At 40.2% G+C, this 12,746-nt stretch overlaps 1 protein-coding gene across 1 annotated transcript; it reads left to right on the top strand.

Moving 5' to 3' along the window:
• The first annotated feature begins 1,779 nt into the window (after positions 1–1,779).
• On the top strand, positions 1,780–3,446 carry LOC147414804 (rho GTPase-activating protein 24-like). Its single transcript, XM_086470812.1, has 2 exons — positions 1,780–2,033; positions 3,239–3,446. The coding sequence occupies exons 1-2, from the start codon at positions 1,780–1,782 to the stop codon at positions 3,444–3,446; spliced, it is 462 nt and encodes a 153-aa protein (XP_086326938.1).
• The last annotated feature ends 9,300 nt before the right edge of the window (positions 3,447–12,746 follow it).

Raw genomic sequence — 12,746 nt, 5'->3', positions numbered from 1 at the left:
GGGACCCTCGGCTATCCCAGTTCTCCATCCTGACTTCGCAGAGGCGACAGACCTGCTCCCTACCAGCCTCCTGGTGGGCAGCAATGCCGGGATTGCTTCCAGCAGACGCGCCAGCGGGAATCGGGGACGGAGACGCTCCCGGTTGTGCAAGAGCAGCTGCTGGTCGGCACAGCTGCTGCCTCTGTCCTTAGGGGTGGGGAGAAAACAGATTAATCAATGAAACTGAATCCGATTCGTCAGAAGCTACAGCCATCTGTTAGATTATTAATAGACACAGAACTCATGTAAAGCACTGGCATTAATACTGCAGGAATACCTTTTTCTGGAGGAAAAGCTTAGGTTAGCAGAAACTGCAGTGTTGGGGGAGCAGAGGGGGAGAAGGGGGTTGATGGTGGTGTATATATCAGTTTATAATTCTACTTCTGTGAAATCAAATTAGCGGATTTCTCCTCACCTTCCTCCAGTACAACATGTCACCCGCAGAAGGCTAAAGCCTTATTTACTTTTTTCTATATAAGCCTCACCCCAGGCTGCTTTGGATTCCTAAAACATTCACCTACCCGCCTGCTCTTTCCCAAGGATTCTTCCTACTGAAGGCAGCACAGGTTAAAGCGCGAGAGTGTCTCAACAGCCTCCCAGCCCTGACTTCAACAAGGAACACATCACAGCCTCGTCAGGTGTGCAGAGCGAAAACCAGGAGCAGTTTTCACATAGGAGACCGGTAAAACACAGAAATCTAACAGCACTTAAACCAGCTCATTTTCACTTCTTGTACCAAGAGGGGGTCAGGAAGAGGAAACAACTTTCCAGATTATTTTAAACCATCGCTATTATCTTTGAGATATGCAGTTAAATTGCGTGCATATTCTGCTCTTCCTTTTTATAATCAAGTTATTTCTGTACTGTGCTTGATTCTCGTGTGAGAACAAGCAGCTAAAATAAACACTCCATATTTACTCACATCAAATAGTTTTTCCAAGAGGAATTGAAATGTAACTGACAAGTGGCCTATTTTTCCTTACCCTCCAGCTTCTTGCCCTTGAAACATCGTGACCGGAGGAACCAGCCTCCCTTGCTTGCACCGCTACGATTTGCTCTCCCCAAAGCAGACTCAGCGGATGCGCCAGGGATGAGGCAGCACAGCGACCCATTTTACATTCATGCTATTTTCCCCACGCCTGACCGACTACATCCAGCGCAGGCAAAACAGATGTAACGCATCTTTTTCCTCGGGGGAACACAAGGAGCCCCGTCCTTGCAGCCTGACGAGCTGGCACCCTGCTCCCCCGCCCCGCGCAGCCCGGGGACCGGGCTAGTGCTGCAGGATTCACCTCCCCAGCCCAGGAATGAAACTGGTGAAGGGTGGACAGCTATCAAACGGGCCACCTACAGATGTCAGGCAAACTACACCGAACAGACTGAGGGTAGGGAAGCAGTAGTAGTTCCCGGAGATGAGAATAAACCAGCCATGACGATAAAAGCGAGCGGGCAGCAGACGGGTGCAGCAGCTCAAGACCTCAACCCGCTGCACACAAAAAACAAAGCTGGAGCCTGAAATAAGATCCAGGCTGCAGCAAAATGGACTATTTCCAAGTATTTGAAAAGCTTCAAACAGCTGTGGAGAGGAAGAAAACTCTCACAGCCCGTGAGAGGGCAGAGCGAGGCAGACATGAAAACAAGGTCTCCTCTAAAACAGAAAAGACATTGAGTCTTTGACAACGCCCAGAGGGCACGGGTGGTGCTGGCTGGGCACGCTCAGCAGGCTCCTGCTGCTAAACCATGTTTGAGGAAAATCCTCCTTCAAGGTATTTGACAAGACTTGCCCACCCAGCAGACTCCCAAGAAACCAACGCAGCCGTAAGTCATGTTTTGCAGGACCAGGAAAACACAGGACACGTCCCAGTGGACAACAGTGACAGCTTCGCTTCCTCCGGCGACTTGCCAGAAAACCCAACCTCCTTGCAGCACCACCTGGCAAATCTGAAGATGCTGATGTCCAGACAGCAGGCCGAGTACGAATCGAAAATCGCAAGGTAAAGGGTTTTAAGAACTATGAGGCTTCAGGGAAGGCATCTCTTCCCCCTGTACGCAACTACTGTGGGGCCCTGACCTGCAAGTAGGGTCTATGGATGCTGCAGCAGTCAATGCCTCCACATCCCCCTGTGAATGTCACCCAGGATCCAGCATTACAGGATTAGGTTAGCAATTATTCAGAGTTATTTGAATTCATTTTTGTGTGAGATGCTTGCGAAACTCCAGAGCATCCACAAGATTTTTTGCAGAGCTCTTGAGAAGCCTCTGGTCTATTGTGTATTTTTCCCTTTCGCCTTAATCCAATATTGAGCATTTCTCTAGGGAAAAATGTGCAGGCTTCTTGGCAGTGTTAGCAGCAAGTCACTATTCTTTACAAACTGCAAATCATGAATTTTAACTACTCTGAGAAAAGTGTTCATCAGTATTTTCCCAATTTCTAAGATTAGAAACTGAATAGAGATTTAGCCATAGCTTTATCAAAGCAAAAAGGCAGCAGCACTTCCAGGCTCCACTTTCCAAGTAGTGCTGCTTTTCTAATGTGTAGTTAAAAGGAATGAACATTTTAAATATAACATTGTTAATTAGTTATAAGTTACAGGTATGTCATGCAAATTGACACAGAACATAAAATACCTCAACATGCATCACTTCACAGATGGCAGGTGGGTAATGTTGAATTACACTTTCCCTCGAACATAGTGTAAAGAAAAAATCCATTTAACCTTTAATTTCTTGAACAAGTATTCATTGTTTTCTTCTTAGTAGAAGGAGCTATTCCTAGGTTTTGGGTTTTGTTTTTTGGTTTTGTTTTGTTTTTTTTTTTTTTAATCTCTTTGTTGTGTTCTGCTCGTGTTTTCCCTTGTGGTTCAAGGAAACTGCAATACAAGCAGAATCCTGTGTTTCCTAAAATACACTGCAATGCCATTTGCTGTTAGACTACTGTAGTATTCCACTACAAAAAAACCCAACCCCAAAACTGACTCCTGTGGCCATATGGTTATTTATATGTGTTGTAAGTTAGGATAACTAAAAATTGCAGCTCTTATATTAATATGTAACAGCGTAAATTGGAAAAGTATTGGGGATGCCAACGCTTGTATTTACAGGAACATATGTTAAAAAAGGCTGGCTTCAAAAAAGCCTACAGCTTTATTAAGAAAGGGGGAAAAAATCCTGTCATTTACAACGTCTGTCTTTCCAACAGCCTGGAGCAGCGGAACAGAGCGCTGCAGTCCCAGATTAAGGGTATGCGTTCAAAACTGGGACAGCAGCGTAAGCAGTACAGTTCTGTGGAGATGAAAATGCAAAATGCAGAGAAAGCAAAGGAAGACGCAGAGAGAAGAAATGAAATGCTCCAAAAAGAAATGGAAGAGTTTTTTGAAACCTTCAGGGAAATTAACAGATGGAAATAAACAGGAGAGTGTTCAGTTTGAAATTGAGCTGAACTGTAGGAGAGAGCAAGGCCACATCCCGATTTCAGCAGGTTCAGACCCATTTCAGAGGTGAAAGAAACCAACAGTAAAAATGAGGCTGTCAATCACCAAGTGAGCAGTTGATACAAACTCACTGGGATCCCTGAACTCCAGGAGCTCTGCACCCCCCTGCTCATGCCAGGAACGCTTTCTCTTCCCACTTTCAGACACTCTGCTCTGCTGACTCCCAAGCCAGCCTAGGCAGCGTGCCGGGAAAGCACCCTGGTATTTTTTGGCTGGCCTTGAGTCTCGTACTGATGCTCTAAACGCCTAAGTGGCTGAGTGGGTTTAACCAAGGGATGTCACGCTTGCTGCAGCGTTTTACCAGCCACCTCAGAAGTCACAGGGGTATCACACAGGCTTTGGAGTGCTGAGCTCGTACCTGCATCCCAGTGTCAGCTGTTTCAGTTAGGGGCAAATACAGAGAAACGAGACCCCACTTGCATCTCCCCACAGCTCCCACCAGCACTCTCACGTGGCCCTGTGCCTGGGATCCAGAGCTGCTGTGCAGGTCCTGTGCTCTCACTGATCGGGTATTCATTCATGGAGGAAGAGGTCTCTTCCAAAGCCATTCGCTCCTCTAGATTATAGTCAGCCGATGTGCTAAGTGCTAACTATTTTGATACCAGCACTCATGACATCTACAGTTAAATATAAAGAAAATAACCACTGTTCTTTTATCCCACTGCAGAACTTGAACAATGGCACCTTAATGTATACTTAAACCTGCACTGAATTTAAAATTATACTTTATATGAGAAAAACACGTGGTTCACTATTTGCTCTTCCGCAAGATTAAATGTCAAGAGTGACCATCTACTTGACAACTCCATGTCTCACTAGAACAGCTCATGATGTGTGAGCAGAAACGGCACAGATGTTTGGCTCTTCCCCAGAGAAGAGCAAGCAGCTTGTTTCAAGACCAAATACAAGTGAATAAAAACACCAGTCCTATCCCACGAGGTTCGAGGAGTGAAGCGGCTCTGCCCTGTTCCGCGCCCAGAGCAACGCTGCAGGCGCTGCCGTCGTAAGCGGCCGACCCCTTCCACACATCGCCTGGGCTCCACGAGTGCATCCTTGAACGGTAACTTGTTTCTTTGCTGCCTCACCCTCACACCAAGCCATCATGAACTGAGCAGTTTTTAAATTTTAATTCCATGCGCTTATGCTGTTCCTGTTTCTTTTTTCACTGTTTTTTTTTCATCTTCTGAGACCTCATTACTATGACACGCCCACACCCCCCTTCTGAAGTCCCACTTTCCTCAAAAATGATTTGGATCTTGTTTAATCAGTTCCCTCCCTCCTTACCTTTCTAGAACTGTCCTGCCAGCGCCAAGAACTTGCAGGAAATATAAAGAAAAGGTATGGGGTAAGGCAAGGAATGTACTTGGGTAATGCACTTCCCTGCACACACGTCACGGTCCTGTTTCTTTTTTCGTTGTTCTTTATTTAATGAATGAGGTCTTCCTCTGCAGCTGAAGAAGCAACCTGAAAAAATATCCTATCATCAAATACAGGGGAGCTTTGGGATCGACTGGGTATCCCTGCTTTATCCAAATACTCTGTGGCAACGCCCCGTAGAGATAAAATGTCAGGTTCTCCATGCAAGAAACAGCAACGTTGCTGTATAAATGACTTCAGACTGTCATAGGTGGAGCTTTTACAACTCCAAAGTCTGGTTGAGAGCCCTAGCCATGTATCGAGAAAACCACTTATGCCAACGCTTCCTTTAATATTAGAAAACCTCCCCGAAAGGCAATTAGATCAACGTGACAGTTAAGTTTTACTTCACCTTCCCCGGAGCTGGAGCAGACAGCTTTGCAAAGTGCCTGGAAACCTCACCACTGTCTTTGCAAGAATACTCTCCCTCAAAATAAGTACAATGGAACTATTTTTTCAAGTTAGCTGTACCTCTGTCGTGTTCAGCGAGAACCAATCGAAACACAACACTGTTTGAGCACAAACTGAAGAGAAAGTTCTTCCAAAGTCCTTCTGTACACGTACACGCACGTGCACACCGCCAGCAGCTCATCTCAAACCTGCAAGGAAGGCTGACAACCCGATTCTGATACTGTCTAAGCACACGGACGGGAATACAGATCTGTCAGCACTACCAGCAAGCTTCTGCAATTTAAAAAAGAAACAAACTTCAAAATACACTTGGCTGTAAAACCAAGTGCTGTTAATGCGCTCACACGTGCCAGCTGATCAGTAGGAAGCAGCTCCAAACAATCCCTCAAAGCCCTTCTTCATGCATTTTTCACACAACACTTTCTTTTTGGTTAACTGGAACCTAAAGTAGTAACTGAAACTTCATGTTTTAATATAACTAAGAGCATATATCATTTTGGTTACATAAAACATTCCACTTCAACACAGGAAGAATCAAGAAAAATAAAACATTGCTATAGTAAATACAACAGACTACTCAAATCTTTTAAGTATACATATTTATTTGTAATTTTACAGTGGCTTTAGTACTGTTTTACGGTAAGAGTTTTTGGAGAAAAAAACCAAAAAGCTTCAGAACAGACTTTAAGTAGAACTTCAGAACCAGTTATTGACAGTTTTCCTTATGAAATTCTAGTTTCCTTAAAGAAAATCAATCAAAAAAAAAATTAGGAAGCATGACTGCTGTCCATAAAAAAAAACCTCAAAAAACTTTCTAGTCATCCTGAAAACAAAGTCCAGCATCAGACAAAATAGCCACTGCATTGAGAGGAACATGTTCCTATTGCACAAGCATCAAGAATGAGATATGACAATCAAAGCCTAATTTCATAGGCAGAAGAGGCCACATGTATCTGTATTGTTAGACTTCAAAGCACATCTTTCTTCTGAAATTACATACCATACCAGAAGTGATATTAAGGCCATAAAACCAGAACGCTGCAACAAGTGATAGGGCTTGATGCTAGTTTTTGTGACATTTGGTAAAGAGAAGGTGGGAAAGAGGGCCACACCACGACAGACAAAGCATTCTGAAGGGAGTTAAAACCTGAAGGCGTTTCAAAAGAAATTCTTAAAGAACAAGTGTTAGGCAAGGGGTTTATTTTGAGTCATTAAATAAAACTGGATTTCGGAACAAATCACTCAAGGAGTCTCTTATACTCTCTAACAGCATGTGTTCTGGAGCACACTATAGAATATATTCTCTGGAATTTATTCTGTTTGTTATTTCTATTTGTTATTCCCTCTTTAAAATAGATGAAAATTTGTATAATCTTTATAAATTACCTTAATGGCCAGATAAGGCTTCACTGTACTGAGTTAACTGCACACAGGTATCTGATTTGCTTTTAATTAGGTATCTTGATTACAATAAACTGCTGAAACCACCTTGGGAAACCAACATGCCATGTAATTTAAAGAGAGGGATAGTTATGCATTGCTATCTTTTCTAATTGTGTTCATTTTGTTTGTGTATAAAACACCTGAAAGCAATAGCTCCAAAGAAGCAGTAACTACCATGGGAGGTTAAACATTTTACTTTAGGAAAATCTGGGAATCTGATGAAGCTGAAAATGCACATTAGTCATTTTATAAAGTTTGGCTTGCCACCATTTAAGAAAATATAGGTATCAAAAACAGACAAATACACTGCTAACCATCTGTTACATTTTCTTTTAAAAAATTAGCACCAATTTAAGCATCTGAATTCATAGAAAAGCTAGTGACACACTTGGTTTTTCAAAAAAGTTTTTCCCCCTTAGAAGACAATACAATAGCACATGCTCACAGGTATTAAACCTGGGAAACAACCACTTAAGTACACCCCAGAAAGTATCAGGGTTTCGGACTAGCATTTTAGAGCAGGGACGGTGTCTTCCTGTGGTATTCCCAGAGCATCCATTGCAGCGGAGTCCCAGTAAGCAGATGTTCTGGCCTTACCACAGCATATACAGCCACCTTGGGATGCACAGCCAGAAGTCAGTATAAGGTTTTTGTTTAAGAAAAAGAATCCCAGCGCTCACAGCTAGCTGGCCTTGCTATAGGAACAAACGCTGCAGTGTCTTTATCTAATCGATGGCTCGGCAGTCACATTGCTATTCAAGTCACCCTCCAGGCATCTGAGTACAAGATGTTTCTCAAATGATCTCTTACTACGTGTTAAATTTCAGCCCATTAAAAAAAAAAAATTCTAATTTCAAATCTCTGAAAATAGGTTTATATTTAAAGGAACACGCCGATTAAATCTATCGGAGTAGCAAAGATTGCAAACAAAATTTAAACACATTAAACATTTTTTTATGTCATTCCTTTTTACACCATATACTGGTTGTACTTAGAAGAATCCTAAAGTGCTTCAAACCCAGCAATTAATAAAGTTGATTTCTTTTGTGCAAAACTGCAAGCACCTTTTCAAAAAACAAGCAGCAGCATCAAGGAATAAAAACTTAAATAGTTAAATGTATTTTCTCTATTTTGTTTTGCATTCTTGGACCAAAATAATTTGCCATATTTTCAATAACAAATTGCAGAAGAGTGCATTTTATTAGTTTAATTTTATACTGGACTTGTTATACATATACTGTTTGAAATAGCGGACCCAGATAAATTTATATCCACAAAGCAACACTGTGGGATTGAAATCCATAAACTAAAATTTTTGCTACAAAAATAGTCATTTTATATAACACAAACAGAAACAATGGTTCTCTCTCCACTTTCCTCCAATGCTAATATGAGAAAAGATGGTTTACTTAAAACATTAGTTTAGCTCCAGACAGTTTCAGCATGCAGAGCGGGCAAAAAATAAAACTGATTTGATAAGTTGTGTAATAAGCTTTTAGAACATCACTATCACTCATGTAATAGACAATCTAAAATATATGTAAAATAATGAGCCAGAATACACTTTTTCTGTCATATTTCAACATGTTAAAAGAAATAAACAAAGACACTCTGGAAAAGCAAAGAAACCACTAGATCCATCTATAGGAACCCAAGTCCAAATTCTGCATCTGGGTGCAGGTGTCCCTGGATCAAAACCAGTTTTGAGCAGGAATTACACAATACACTCCCCAGGAAAGAATTTGGTTCCCAGTATATGGTATCACTAAGTTTAGCATCAAGCCCTGATAGAATCCATATGACATGTGTAGAATATACAGACAAAGGCTGTTCAGCATTTACCCCCCACCACGCTTAAAGTACTTCCATTTCAAGTGTCCCAGTTCAAATGAAATGCTCCACACAAACTGTATTGCTGCAAGACTGAACCCGTACCCCAAACCAGCGTTGTGTTCAGTAGAGGTTTGTCTGCACTTCAACATCTGCCACTTCCAGCGCACCCCGAGCGAGAGGACTGCGCTGCTGCCAAAAGGGTCAGCTGCTCGGTTCTGCAAACGCCGTGTGTCAGCTGCATTTTGAATGTCTAAACCCTACTTCATTCATAAAATTCTCATTTGAAGCCAAACAGATCTAAAAAGGAAAGTAATTTAGCATTTAAGGTCCTTCCTTCAGGAAAGAAAAACATGGAATCGCGCTTTTTTAATTGTTTTTTTTTGAATAAACACTAATGCTCTGTTAGCTCGTACAAAAAGGCGAACAAAGCCTCAAGAGCCCTCTGGTTCTAACAGTTTTTGAAACTTACCAACCAACTAGTTAATTCCAGTTAAGGTTGAGTTTGGTTTTCATTGTTTTGACAAGGAAATGCAAACCCTTACCGGAAACTTTACAAAACTTCAAAGGCTGTTTGCAAACACTAGTTTCCAGTCAGACTCGTTTGTTTTGTATGATCCGTGCAGACAAAGCCTTAATTTTGACATTCATTTCTTGTCTTTTTCAATAAAAAAACCCTAGACTTGTCATATCACAGTATTTCCTCAAAGCACACTTCCAGGCTGTTTATCCAGATTTCAAAATGCCAAGCTTCTCTTTCTAAGGGTTTGGTTTTTTTTTTTGAGGAAAAATTATATGAGCACAGATGAAACAAACTGTTTAAGATGTACTCCATTTCTGCAATGCCATTCAGCTACTCAGTGTTCGTAAGTTTAACAAAATGTTTCTGGTAAATAATCTGATTGTTAGCCATAGATCCCTCGGGGTTTTTTTCAGGTGAGCAGTTAAGATTACAGATTGTATCTATGTTGTCCACCACTTATTTTTAGTCATATTTCATAAACTGTTTATGTGTACTGCAGTAGTGTTAACACTATACAACGTCTCTCAAAGAAAAGTAACATTCATGTTTACAAAACTGAGCAGGTTTCTTAATATATATATATGTATATGTATACACACGCTCACATATTCTTAATCTTTAAATACATATAAATATTTATAAATGCCAAAGTGCAAAAAAAAGGTCAATTGCATCACTTTACATACATCATTTTAGTATTAGGAATAAAAGTGATTATATTGCACACCAAACTCTCTACACTTTTAAACCCCTGTCAAGTTACATGTGCATTTTGTCTTCCACCAGTGATGAGGTTCTCACAGCACTGACAACCGTTTCACAAACGTGGCACTGAACCTCCCTGCAGTCAGGAATACAGCGACGTGGGTAGGACCCGCATGCAGGGCGGTTAGAGCCGGGAGGTGCACACTGACAGAGCACGGGAGCTTTCGCATGCATCGACTCTGCATGCATTTTTCTGAATATAATCTGCATATGTGCCTTCTTGAGACTGATGTTCATTCAGGTGATTCGCAATTTGGTTTTGAATTATACTGGAATCAAAATCCACAATATTCACAGACATTTCATGCATGCTCCAAAGGCAGCAACATTTCTGTAAAATTTAGAAGCTTCAATGTATGCATACCGAGAAGACATTAAAAAATAAGGTACGAGACAGCTTCTCCTACAACAAGATTTACAAATGAACTCAGTTAACCTCAGCGGCTTTTGAGTTCCAAGAGTGCATATTCGAGGTAACAGTAAGTACTAGGAGAAGGTCAGATACCAGTTCAAATAATGGAGATAGGGCAGTTGTGTCAAAAAAACCCATTAAAAGACAGTTTGAAGCACAGAATAAATTTAGGTTGGAAGAGACTTGGAGGCCATCCTGTCTAACCCCCCAGTGCTCTGAGCAGCCCAAGTCCAATAGGAAAAATTAAACTCTGCAAATATCCAAAACACATGAAAAAAATCCTTGTTGCGTTACGTCTTCCAAAGGAGTAACCGTTAAAATGAACATAGCACAGTGCAACTTCAGTTGAAAAAGATAAAAATCTTGAACAATTCAATCCAGTAGATGACTTCCATAGTGAATCCCTAATGTTCCTTTTGAATAGATGTCTTTAGTAATTTCAATTTACACAAGTAACAAGGATTAAAAAAATGCAAAAGAACAGCAACCTCTACTGTTCTGCTATACGGTAAATAGATATTTTTAAATGGTTATCCCAGTGACAAAAATGCACTAAAAATACTTCACATAGACCGTCAGTATCCAAAGATAAACTAAGGTATCTGTAGGTTTAAAACCAAGTAAGAAAAAAACCAAGTCCCAATATCCTGCAATTCAATTAAACAAAATTTTAAAAATCCAAGATTCCAGATGACGATTCTGAAGTTAACATCATATTAAGTACTCTGTTTTTTTTTTTTTTTTTTAAACCTTCTGGGACAGTAAAACCTTAATATTTTTGCTACAGCAAATTAAGCTATTAAAAATTGGTATAATTTTAATACAAAAGCAATGTTGGCATAAAAAGAAATCACTGCTTTTCAAATCATATGGCCAGGAACAATGGACGAGCTTCTTTTACAAGAGAAATATGTCAGTAACGCAGTGGCTGGCCGGGCCAGTATATTTTATATGTTCTATTTATATATTCAAGTCAAGAGTATGTGGATCAACAGCTAAATATAGTGCCTTTAAGAAAGTGGTGGTTTACCTCATCTTGTACATCTCTATTACTCTTGTAGTTACACAGTTTAATCTCACACACATGCACACATACAAGATCCTTTAGCAAAATTTCACACCTGTGCACTCCAAAGTAAACGTGCACAAACTCACAAGTGTGTAGTATAAAGCAATTTAAGCCCTACTCTACTGCAAACGCATTTTCTAATTCAACATGTTGTGCAACCTAACAGGCAACGTTTGTGTCACCTGATTCTGAAAACTCTATTGATAAGCCTGTATTGAAACAGCAAATCTCCTCTTCTCCTCTGGCACTATTTATAGAAAATATGCACTAAGTATGTTTTCCTCCCCTGGTACAAATAGAGAGGTTTTCCTAAGGCAGGAATAGAGCTAAGCTCTGTTAACTAAATACTTAATTTACAAATGAGTAATCGCTACTGTATTTTTATGTAATTACTTGATAGATAGAATGGACCCATTAAAAAAAAATGGAAAACATTTATGCAGCTCTTTTTGAGGCTGCAAGTCTCTCCATTTCATCTGTCCTTTCACCAGAGTTTGCAATGAATGAAGAGCATCACAGATATAATTTCCTTTTCTGCTTGTTTTTGTTAAAGGACCAGTATCACAAGCTAGAAAATACAGAACATTTTAGTACTCTCTCCTTTTCTAAGCAGGCACTGCTTCACAGATAAGTCACTCATCCTTCCTTAAGATTTAATTTAGCCACTGAATCTTCCATCCACATTTAAAAAACTGAAAAAGTTAGAGACATACTCATAGGTGAAATACAAAGTAATGGCTATATTCTTTAAAATTCACGTTTATCTCTTCTACAAGAAGACAGACAGAATCGTTGGAAAGTGAAGATAGGAAGGGCTCAATTAAAAAAAAGTGCTATGTGGAAGAATAACTGCCCTTTAAACATAGTACTAAGAGCGTTCAATGTGTGAGTTCACACTTACATACAACACTCCAGTCGTTAAATAAAGCAAACTGCCACAGTCGCACGTTAAAACAAACTTCAAAGAGACTATACATTCAAAAAAGCTACTAATGAGCAATACTGTACTAAAATGTAAACAACCATTGTGTCACAGAAGCCTGCCAGTTGGGACTGAAGATTCATGAAGCCACTTAAGAGGAGTTATTGGCTAAAAGTCTATTGTAACTGCTCACCTGAAATAGGCTGAAACAAAGAAAAGCCTATAATAGTGTCTAAATTTAAAATTTTTTGTTCTTTAGACATTGATTTGCTTTCATTCTACAACATTAAGCAGGCAATTTCATAACAACTGAGTAAAAAAAAACACAGGCATTATTTTAGCAGAACATGCAGAACATGGAGTTTTCTACTTGGTTCCACTAACTTACAAGCAATTCAGGCCCAATGGAAGCAAGAGTTCTTTTC

Source organism: Leptosomus discolor, chromosome 10 (assembly GCF_034619465.1).
Source record: "Leptosomus discolor isolate bLepDis1 chromosome 10, bLepDis1.hap2, whole genome shotgun sequence".
NCBI classification, from domain to species: Eukaryota; Metazoa; Chordata; class Aves; order Leptosomiformes; family Leptosomidae; genus Leptosomus; species Leptosomus discolor.
This window is presented reverse-complemented; position numbering and strand designations above follow the sequence as displayed.

What these genes read in the sequence shown, in the direction of transcription:
- LOC147414804 (XM_086470812.1), top strand. Translation starts at nt 1,780, where the DNA reads ATGTTTGAGGAAAATCCTCCTTCAAGGTATTTGACAAGACTTGCCCAC. An exon ending in TACGAATCGAAAATCGCAAG is followed by an intron (nt 2,034 to 3,238) that starts GTAAAGGGTTTT and finishes TCTTTCCAACAG; the next exon opens with CCTGGAGCAGCGGAACAGAG.